This window comes from Galeopterus variegatus, unplaced genomic scaffold (genome assembly GCF_000696425.1).
Source record: "Galeopterus variegatus unplaced genomic scaffold, G_variegatus-3.0.2 Scaffold3941, whole genome shotgun sequence".
Classification (NCBI taxonomy): domain Eukaryota; kingdom Metazoa; phylum Chordata; class Mammalia; order Dermoptera; family Cynocephalidae; genus Galeopterus; species Galeopterus variegatus.
In genome coordinates this window covers 95,581-106,937 of record NW_007730052.1, presented here as the reverse complement: position 1 = coordinate 106,937, position 11,357 = coordinate 95,581, and the positions used below count along the sequence as shown (strand labels likewise).

Sequence of the window (11,357 nt, the reverse complement as noted above, 5' to 3'; positions counted from 1 at the left end):
CCCCTGGGAAAAGCTGTATTTATGCTTGTCTAGCATGCTGAGTTCTTCCAAAATTGCTGTGGATTGCATGTGCTCTACTTTACAATTTCTACAGCAGGTAGTAGAAAGGAAAAGAAGAGACAATAAGAGGAAGATAAGGGTGGAATGGGACTAGGTAGAGATGTGTAAATTAATAGCAGGTGAAGTGGTTATGTTCCATAATACCTCCAAACAAACAATTCTTCTGAGTAAACCTAGTCGATCTGTCAGTCTTGAGCATCTCCATCCACCCTAGAGTCCATTTAACACATGATCACCAGGTTCTTCTCTCCCCCTGCTCTCCTGCCTGCCTTTCATTCTACGACCTTCAACTTGCTCTAGCAAAGCCGGCCTCTGACTGTGCAGTCCATCCCAGTGCGGGGCATAAGACTTAACTTGTTTTTTTCTTGCCAACCAAGATGTTGAATCAGGATTTACATTCAGCTACTATTAAGAGAGATCAGAATTAACAGTGGCTTAAAGAATATAAAAGTATATTTCACTCATTTAACTGAAGTTCACATGTAGACAGTCCAGGGCTGCTGTGACAGTTCCCCAGTGTCCTCAGTGACCCAGGCTCCTCCTTCTTTGTATTTCATTATCCTTAGCACATGGCTTCCATTCTTCAAGTTGCCTTCTATTCCTAGATGACTGCATTCTAGCAGGTATTGGGAAAAAGAGAGGAAGGCAAAATTGTCTCGTTCCAGCTCTGTGTCTCTCCTTTGAGGAGCTTTCCTTGCCATCAACAACTGCTTAAATATTAGTCAGAACTTAGTCAGAAGGCACAGGAGGTGCTGGTAAGTGTAGACTTTAACCTGGGAACACCGTAGCTTTCAATACTATTGAGAGATAAATAAGGAATTTGGGGTGATACTTGTCGAGTAGACAATTAGTATGTATTTGCCACAGATATCCTCATCCTTGTTTTTCACCTACTTAAATTCTATCTATCTCCTTCAAATTTATTTCATTAAATATCTTCCCATAAAGCCTTCCTTAAATAATCCAGCTCACAGAACACCTGCTGTTTCTATTGCTCAATTTGGGCTGATCAAGTGTTATGCATTGTCTTCACAGTGAACTGGAAGCTTCTCAAGGGTAAGAACTCTGTTAAATATTGTTGTAGCCTCTTATAGCATTTAGTAGGTGTTTGGTAATATTTGTTAAATAGATAACACATAGGTTGATTCGAAGAAAGGTAGAATCAAAACAGCCCTGATGTAGTAAGTATGAAAAGATTAACAGAGTAGAGGAATAAAAAGAACATGTACGACTGTAAAGAAATGGAGAGGGATTAGGGAAGTCTGAATTTCGCAGGTGGAATAGATGAATTGAATTAAAGGGCTACAATGATTATTCCAAATACATCTCTATGGTCAACAGTAGGGCTCAATAAACATTGCTAAGTTTTTAATCAGATATTGACTCATACAGATTTCTTTTTGAACCTAGTAAAAGAGACATGAAAATAATAGGTGGAGAAAAGATTTATTATCCATAAACTTCTACAAACTTGGGCTTTAACGATCTTATTTCTATCATAAACTACAAGATTTTTCTCTTTTCCCCAATTTTACTGTTTTTTTTTTTTTTTTACCAAGGTGAAACCACAAAGGATTTAGGTATAGCTGTTCAAATGATGAAAAGGATCCATTCCTTGATGGAAAAATACCCAGAACTTTTGCAAGAAGCAGATCGGCATCTCATAGTCAGATGCCTTAAGTATTTAGGATTTGATGAGTTGGCAAGTTCCTTATATCCAACCCAGGTAATATTTTCAGAATATGTCCATTTTAGTAGAATAATTGTTAGGTAAACATAAAGTATCTTCCATGTACAGTCACTTCCTCTATACTGCTTTTACTGAAAATATTATTATTAGTAGTAATCCAGCTGTCTAATCCAAAATTAGAAAATTTGTACAACTGCTTGCCTGGACAAACAGATTAAATGTAGATAATCTCTGCAGACCCTTAACACTACCCTGAATTCTAGCAAGACATCTCAAAACTACAGTGTGATTATTGAATTGTCTTTAAATATGTCAGGTTGTAGCTACATATACCATGATGTATATTTGAAAATCTTGAGGTCTGCTAATTTATTCATAGTTAAGATGATGATTTAAGTGGTAAAGGCTTCACGAAATTTAAAAGGTGGTAAAATGCTTTTCACATAGAAGCTCAATAACAAATATTTTAATTATTTAAATAACGTTATAATTTAAATCACTTTCAAAATGGACTTTTAAAATAATGTAGGATGCAGGAGATGACATAAAGAAGAAGAAAAAGAATAAATATTCAATTGGCATTGGACCAGCTAGGTTTCAACTACAATACATGGGCCATTATTTGATACGAGATGAGAGAAAAGATCCAGATCCCAGGGTCCAGGACTTTATTCCTGACACATGGCAGGTAATAATGTGAATGAGACAAAAATTCTTGTATTTTCTTATTATATACGATCTCAGGAGTTTCAGATACTGTGGGTCTACATATTATATTTGGTGTGAAATTCTTAATATTGAGTCATGTCATTTAAAGATATTTTGTTATTGAAAATGTCAAATGTAGACTATTTGTTCATGTTTAAAGAAAGTAAAATTTTCATTTAGTATATAGGCCATTTCCTTGAAGTTACTCTGATGAATTCACGTATATAGCCTTGTCCGTGTCATCCAGATGTATCATTATGGAGCAGCCTCCAGGTTTCCCCTGTGTCAATAGGATTTCATATGTAAATATACAAATGTGCACAGAGAAATTTGAGTACTTTAAATAGTAGAGGACATTGTTTAGATATTTACACGTGGCACCTGTCACCATAGTAGCTATTCTTCTATAATTGTATGTAAAATTAATATTGATGGACATAAATATTGGAAGAAAAGAATGCATTTCTGCATACATTGAGTCATATAAAAGTTTCTGAAAATTTTTATAGGTTCAATCTAATAGACTATCCCGTTCAGAATCTGACTTTACCTTTCTTATGTTAATGATGGTGGGATACCTTAAAAAATTCATGCCACCTTTTTCCGAGTAGGAGGATTAATTCCTTACTTCAGTGCAGACATATAACAACCAAATTAATTCCATGCACATTGTAATTCTTCTGATGCTCACTTCACTCTGAGGTGTGGCTGGGAGTGGACCAAGGGTGAGGTTGTAAGGTGTTTTTCCATCTTCTGCCCATCATGTAGGCTTATGATTCTTTGACTAGTCGTCAAAAGGATAAAGCTCTCACATTCCCTCCAGAGTAGGCACCTGGCATTTTCTTCTATAGAAAGTAGAAGATAAGTAGCAACATCAAGAATCTTTTGTATTTCTTCTCCTCAACCATTTTTTCTTCATTACAAAAATACGTACTGGTTGCTTCTTACTTTCTCAAAGCAATTCTGCACTTACTAGATGACAAATAATTACAAAAAAACTTCCTAATAACAAGATATTTTATTCAAACTCACTCTGAATTTTTCACACATAAGGAAGGTATTCCTTATGCTTAAAAGCATAAAAATAATCTCTTCTGAGAGGATGCCATGAATTCTTCAGATTTTCCTATAAACCTTTCTGTGTTTTATAACTAACTCCCAGTCATTTCATTTGAGGTTCAGAAAATCATATTGGAAGTGTATTAATATACTACATTGTTTGCTAACACGCTCACGTTATTGGTACAAATGTTGCTCTGAACCCTGCAGCGAGAGCTCCTCGACGTCGTGGATAATTATGAGTCAGCAGTGATCGTTGCCCCAACGTCCTCAGGCAAAACCTATGCTTCCTACTACTGCATGGAGAAAGTGCTGACGGAGAGCGATGAAGGGGTGGTTGTGTATGTTGCACCCACAAAGGTAGAGCTCGAGTGAATGTAACATTCTCTTTCATTTCTGAACCTCCTCCTTAAAAATAATGCACATGGTTATGTGGTAGATCTAGTTTACTTTATTTTTTAACCTGCATTTTCACATTCCAGGTTCAGAGACTAAAATAACACTTTCTGTAGAACCATTTTGAGAGAAAAGTCTGGTCTTGCAATCTTGTTGTGAGGCATAATGCTTGGATTGAAAGAAAGATCCTCACTTTGCTGGGCAACGTTAAGTTATCTAAAGTACCTAGCATTGCCTCTGCAGGGTTTATGGCATGTGTGTGATCTGCTGTTGGGCATCAATGACTGGCCTGCTTCTCAAGCCAGGCTATTTGACCATATTTCTTTTTATGTCTAGTACTGCTTAATTTTGACCTCGACAGAATGATGTTTGGCATTTAGGAGAAAGTTTGATTTATAGGAAATATAAGTCTGCATATCCTCATTCGCAGCTCTTCGTTTTAATGTGGTTACTCTTACAGACAAATTTAGTTTGGGTGATTCTAGTTCTGTAGACTACAATGGACTCAGACTGCATTTTAGTTTCAAGGAAATTGTGTAGTGTTGAGTGACTTGTGGTTAGCCTCAGAACCAAACTGAGCAATATGACTAATTGAAATTAGCATTTTATTTTTGATTGCAGCTTTTTTGTTTTTCAGACATTCTCCTATCTTTTCTAACATTGCTATTGTCATTTAAAAAGTTTTTGCCATTCTGGCAGGTGAAAACTGCTATCTCACATTAAAATTTGTATTTCTATGATCACTAGTAATTTGCGCACTTTTACTTATGATTTTGAGGATTGGCATACATTTGTGAACTACCTATGGATGCATTTGCCTACTTTTTCTTTTGGAGGAGGGTTGTCTTTTTATTAATTAATAAAAAAATTTATATGGTAAACATATTAAATCTTTTTCTGACATAAATTATAATAATGTATACTTTCATTTGACACTTTGTCATTTGACATTATTCTGGTCATTTTAATAACAATATTAATATCTTTATATAGTCAGATCTATCAATATTTTCATTTGGGGTTTTCATAAGTGTGCTCAAAAGTATGAAAATATAATATGTTTACTTTCTAAAGTCTTTATGGTTATGTTTTTAAATTTACAGTTTCATCTATGCGGATTTAAAAATTTTTTTGGCATAAAGTACGAAATAGATGTTTGTAGGTTTCCACACACTCAGATTCCACTGGATAGGCTACTCGCTTGATCCAGAGCATTGTTCTATTCATTTATGTATTTATTCAAACTTTAGGCAGCTGTCAGAAGACATCGAATATAGGAGACACAAATCTGTCTTAGCTATTCTTTGTTTGACCTTCCTTCTGTGATAGACTCACAGCTTATTTCTAAGCCTTGGTCATCCAGTATTCAGCTATTTTTTTCTGATGTGTGGGTAACCTTTCCTGGTTTTCCTTCTGATGAAGACTTTTTTCCTGTTTTACTTTAGGTTGAAGTTTATCAATGAGGCTTGTATGCTTAGTCAAGTATCTCAAAGAGAGCACATTAGTGCATTTAGAATAGATGGGTAGAGGAAAGAGGTTGTTAAGCTTTTTGAATTCATAGCAGGACATACTTTTAGAGAGCTCCTGTTGTGCTCTGAGATTTCACCTCTCTGTGCTTTATGATGTCACTAATGGATCTCTTTTCTTGTCAATCAGGCTCTTGTTAATCAAGTGGCAGCAACTGTTCAGAATCGTTTTACCAAAAATCTGCCAGGTGGTGAAGCTCTATGTGGTGTTTTTACAAGGGACTATCGTCATTATGCCCTAAACTGTCAGGTAGGGCACATTAATTTTTAAACTTGCTATCAAATTATATAACAGTATGTATATGTATCTTTGACTAAAAATTCAACATCTTCACAAAGCTTTGTGAAAATAATTTCCTTGAATTTATGAAAGACAAAATAGCTTTAGATAAAATGTGATGTTGTTATATTCCAAAGAGTGAGAAGTAGAACTCACCTTTCTCTAAGGACACTTATATTTTGATTTCAGATTTCAGTTATAGTTCATTGCATTATTTTGGTTTATAAATGAATTCAAAATGATCTGAGGAGCCCTATAAGTTATAAAAAATTAACAAACACCGAGTTCTAATCAGAATTACTTTTTCTTGATAAGTATCCATTAAGGATACTTATTAAAATTTCAAAAATGTTGTATTACGGATAGTATTATCTGGTGTTAAGTGAATCATAGACAGTTTTCCTCCTTACTGAACTCATAGATCAATAATTAGGACTAAACAAAAAGTGAATACATGATTATAGAACATCGAATAGTAGACCACATCTTATGACTTAGCTAGGTAGGGGTATAAACATTGGGTCGTTTTGGCTCAATGTGGAATGACACTGACAGGTGATATTCACTTCAGAATTCTGAGCCAGGTTGTCTGAGGCTTCATCAGGCCTTCTTTGCAGTTTGGCTTCTTCCTCTATCCAATCCTGCTTACCCCTCTCCTTTCATAGTTAATTCTTAATAAACATCTTTCAAACCAGACTCCATGTCATGGTCAGATTTTAAAAAACCAAACCTGTGACAATGAACAATTTCTATTTTTAAACTCTGAATCCTCATAAACAAGAATTTAAACTTCAGATCTGATATTCTATTATTTGGGGCCCACAAAAATTACAGTTTCATATGGTGCAAACCAATACATCATAATTTTAATAAAATTAATTATCATTAACAATACTACATCCTAATTATCGGCAGGTACATTCAGGACTCATAAGTCTATCTTATATATTTGTATAACTATGCTTGCACATAGAAAGTGCTGAAGTTGTTAGTTCACATGATATTATTATTTTTAGGTGCTTATTACAGTGCCTGCCTGCTTTGAAATTCTGCTGCTAGCTCCTCATCGCCAACACTGGGTAAAAAGGATCAGATATGTTATATTTGATGAGGTAGGTTTGGTATTTCTCTGTGTTAACTTCCTACTGTGTGTAAATCCTATAGATCAAACTTCACTCTAACGAAGATCTTTAGTGCTCGGATGGAGTTCGGATTGAGAAGGCAATTCCTGCTGAATGGTTTCCCCAGTGAATCACAATCTTTTGGCTCCCTTTTCCTGTAGGGTATTTTGGTACACCCTGCAGAGTTCTGTGTAGGAGAGGGATCTTTTGTTGGTGACTACTGTTTCAGGGAGAACAGAATTCAAATACCATGGCATAAGTTTCCCTGGTCAGATATTTCAAAATCCAATTTTTGATCTCTAAAGCAAAGAATTTTCAACTCTAACAATGATGTCAATTGCATAAGGAATTACAAAAGTCACTTTAGGAATACAGTAATTCAAGGGGGGTATTTTTCAAAGGTTGTATGTGAGGGACTCTAAGGGTTAGTGCAGTAACCCAGAGCTAGTAGTTTACCCCAGGGCTTAAAAGGGACAAGGTGAGGAAGCATTTACTGAAACTCTGAAGAAGATTCTGATTGGCTTTGCCACGTTGTAACTAGTATTTACCTTAGTCGAGGAACATAGCTGGTTCAAGGTAACCGTGCAGGAAGGGAGCTGATGGAACAATGACCTCCACCTCAGTCTCTTCCCTACTTCTGATCCCTTGCCAAGGCTCTTCATTAGCCAAATTCAGTGGTACCACAGAGCATGGGAGCCCTTTTGAGGTAGTCCCTATAGGTCAGTTTCCCTGGGCAGAGAGAGCAGGAAGAAAAGCAGTGTAGATTTATAGGGGCAACTGGAAAATATTTAGCAAAGATCTATAACAGCATTATTAGGAATATTTCTTCAAAGAAATTTAAAACATTACAAAAAGATATATTCTTTTGCTCCAAGGAATTTTCAATTTAAACAGGAAAAAGATAACCATGTTATAGTTAACTTACCTTTTCCTTGTTGTAAACTTGGAGCTACTAAAATGGCTGTGTTTTTGGTTTGTTTGATACTGATTTATTGTATGAGAGAAATTCTAAAAGTTTGTGGAAAAATAAAAGAAAATACTAATCTTTCTATGAACTTTTTGAAGGCCCCTCATATTTATTTTTGTTTAATCTATATATATTCCATCATGAGGACTTGGTACTTCAGTTTTCTCAATTTTATATAAGGGTAAACTGCAACATTTTGAAAGCTAATCTTTATTCTGGCAGGTCAGGGAAAAGTGCTATCTAGAACAAAGAACAAGTTAATATTTGGTGAAGTGGTATATTATCTGACCAGGATGAACCCAAATGGGCAGTGGAAAAAAAAAATATATATATATATATATAAAATTTTCTGGCTCTGATAGTATGTCCTTTTGGTTGACTGCCAGGTGTCTAGTTTAATTTGTTTAATGAAGACCATATCTGAGAACCTTTCCTGAATCTAGTTCAGTTTGCTTTATTTGGTCAAAACACATCCTTTCATTTATTCAGCAAATATTTAAGGAGTGCCTCCTCAGCACCAGGCATTGTGTCAGTGCTAGGAATATTCAGGTCTAAAGTTACAGTTTAATTGACAAAAGGGAATTAAACAAGTAAGCACACAAATGACTAGGCCAGTCCACAATGGTACATACTGTGAAGAGAAGGATAGTCTGTCATGACTGCAGTAATGGAAGGGTGGTGGCAGGAGGACAGATCTTGAATGGGTGGTCAGAGAAGTCTTTCTTACAGAGTTATGTTAAGATAAATGCTACAGGTTGAATAAAAGGGGGTAAGATTATTTTAAGCAGAAGAAACAATATATGTGAAAGCTCTTGGCTAAGAAGTGTGTGTTCAAGGAACTAAGAAGAGGTCTTTATGTGTGGAGCATGGGAAAGGTTGGGGAGAGTGGGGTGAGATGAAGCTAGAGAGGCAGCAATGGGCAAATTATGCCAGGCCTTATGCACCCTATTAAGAAGTTTATGTTTTGTTCCATGTGATTTCGAAGAAACTTAATAAGGGACATGGTGCAATTTAATTCATCTTTTGAACATATCATTTTAGCCATGATGTGAAGAATGTAAGGGCTGGGAAGGGAAGCGAGGACAGTAGTCAGGAGGATAGTGAAACTGAGATGTGATGGTGGCTTGATTATCAGTAGACATGAAAAGAAATGCACAGATTGAAAGGACTTTTATGAAGGTGAAATAAAGAGGAATTATTGGAGGATTGGTTTTGGAGACAAGAAAATTCAGGTGTCAAGATTTTCTATTGCTTGAATTTATTTAAACTTGGCATCGTCAATGAAAGGTAATGGGAAAGTATGTATGAGAATTTCAAGATTCCATGTCTTATTTTTATTTGCCATTTTTAAAACCAACTTTTCAATTGGGATTTTTTTCTCTTTAATAGGTCCATTGTCTGGGTGGAGAAATTGGAGCAGAAATCTGGGAGCACATCCTTGGATTCCATGTCTTATTTTTATTTGCCATTTTTAAAACCAACTTTTCAATTGGGATTTTTTTTTCTTTAATAGGTCCATTGTCTGGGTGGAGAAATTGGAGCAGAAATCTGGGAGCACATCCTTGTCATGATCCGATGTCCCTTTTTGGCTCTTTCGGCTACCATAAGTAACCCTGAACATCTCACTGAGTAGGCATTGGGTTCCAGTTTGGACAGAATGTTTACTTATTTAGAATTTTTGAATTTCATACTTTCTGTATGGATTCTGAAGCGTTTCTTAACTTTCTGGTGAATTTAATGGCTTACCTCTAGATCTTCAAGGACAGCTTCTCTTTAGCACCTCTTGGCAGGTGTTGAGAAAAGCCACCCTCAAGAAAGAAAAATCATGAATGCCCCCCAGATCTGCAATGGAGTAGGAAATTGGCACCCACATCAGAAAAAAGAATAATCAGAAATGACAGACTTTTATTCCTTTTTTTTTTGTCCTTTCCCAAGAAATAAAAAGTAAAATAATATAATGACACACTCAGCCATGGACCCTGAGATCCTTGTTCCACTTTGTAGAGATGTTTAGAAAGACAGCGAAACTTTATTAGTTGAAAGTCTTATATCATTTTGTCATTGGGTTTGATTTTTGCCTTCTAATAACAATTATAGCAACAACTCCTGTAATACCTATTATTTGCCAGGTACTGTTCTAAGTGCTTTGCATATCTTATTTGAAATGCTCAGCATCCCTTATGTTTTACTATAATTTCCATTACTGCTTTTAAATAGTAGCACTTCCAATACTACTACAATTATTTACATTTTAAAATGTGGAAGCTGAGGCACAGAAAGATTAAGTGATTCAAACAAGAGCCACAGTTAGCAGTAAGAAGGCTGGGATTCAATCTCAAGTTGTCTGGTTTCAGATCCTATTTCCTTAAGTGCAATTTTTAATGCACCTGAAACTTTCTTTAAACTGTTAAATTTCATGGCAAGTAGTTCCATATTCTGTCTAAATAATACGTAAATTTATTTTTTAAGGTGGCTACAATCAGTGAAACAGTACTGGAGACAAGAAAACAATAGAATGGAAAAAAATATTGCTTCTAAGAGAAATGCTGGCTATCATGCCAGTGTTCCCAAAGACTACTTGCAATTAAAACAATCATATAAAGTTAGACTTGGTATGTTTAATTATTCATATGAAATTTAGCTATTACTTTAAAATTATTACAGTAATTACATTTTCATTGATTTGGAAATTTTTGCTCTTTATTTTTAGTGCTCTATGGAGAGAGGTACAATGATTTAGAGAAGCATATATGTTCAGTAAGACATGGTGACATTCATTTCGATCATTTTCACCCATGTGCTGCACTAACGACAGACCATGTAAGTAATATTTTAGCCAGATTTGTTCTGAGTAATATAAATTATTTGTATACATCATAACTGAAAAGCTGCCTAATTGATACTTATCAAAATTACAAAATAGATACTTTCTTTTTTTTTTTTTTTTCTTTTTGTCTTTTTTCGTGACCGGCAACGGATCGCAAACCTCAGTGTCGCGCCCGTACCGGACCGGGACCGGCCACGGGATCGCAACCCTTGGTGTTGCTCCCGCCCCTCACTCAGCCAGTGAGCGGCCGGTCTGTACGCGGGATCCGAACCCTCGGCATATAGCAGTGCGCCACCGGGCCGGCCCCAAAATAGATACTTTCTAACAGATATTTTAACCTTCATTTAAAAAAAGCAACAAGAATGTCCTTCCTAGTTTTCACTGGTTCCTCAGTGGTGTATGGATCCACAAAGCTTAAAAACTACTACAAATTTTAATCCGAATTTTTGTTAATTTTATTTATTCTTGGACATTATCTTTGCCCATTTTTCTTCTTCTCAACATGTCTCTGTCCACCTCTCTGAAACCAACTCTGCTCCCCGTGCAGCTACAACTTTATGTGGGCAGCCTATAGTACATGTGAAAATCTGATCACTATGAATTAGGTTAAAGAAGGAAAAGACACTTTTCACTAACATAGCAATCACAACGTGATATTCTGGTGGTGAACCAATAAGGTAGAGGCCTTAAGAGGATTTCAGTTAGGCACTAGGATGCAAATGG

At 35.7% G+C, this 11,357-nt stretch overlaps 1 protein-coding gene across 1 annotated transcript in view; it reads left to right on the top strand.

Annotated features, from left to right (window-relative positions):
• The window catches only part of DDX60 (DEAD (Asp-Glu-Ala-Asp) box polypeptide 60), a 94,267-nt gene that overhangs the window by 36,282 nt on the left and 46,628 nt on the right, over nt 1-11,357 (top strand). Inside the window, exons 13-20 of the mRNA XM_008586335.1 lie at nt 1,620-1,786; nt 2,280-2,438; nt 3,728-3,877; nt 5,570-5,689; nt 6,736-6,831; nt 9,321-9,436; nt 10,277-10,419; nt 10,518-10,627. Of these exons, the coding sequence (XP_008584557.1) occupies nt 1,620-1,786; nt 2,280-2,438; nt 3,728-3,877; nt 5,570-5,689; nt 6,736-6,831; nt 9,321-9,436; nt 10,277-10,419; nt 10,518-10,627 (1,061 nt within the window). The remainder of the gene's footprint in view (nt 1-1,619; nt 1,787-2,279; nt 2,439-3,727; nt 3,878-5,569; nt 5,690-6,735; nt 6,832-9,320; nt 9,437-10,276; nt 10,420-10,517; nt 10,628-11,357) is intronic.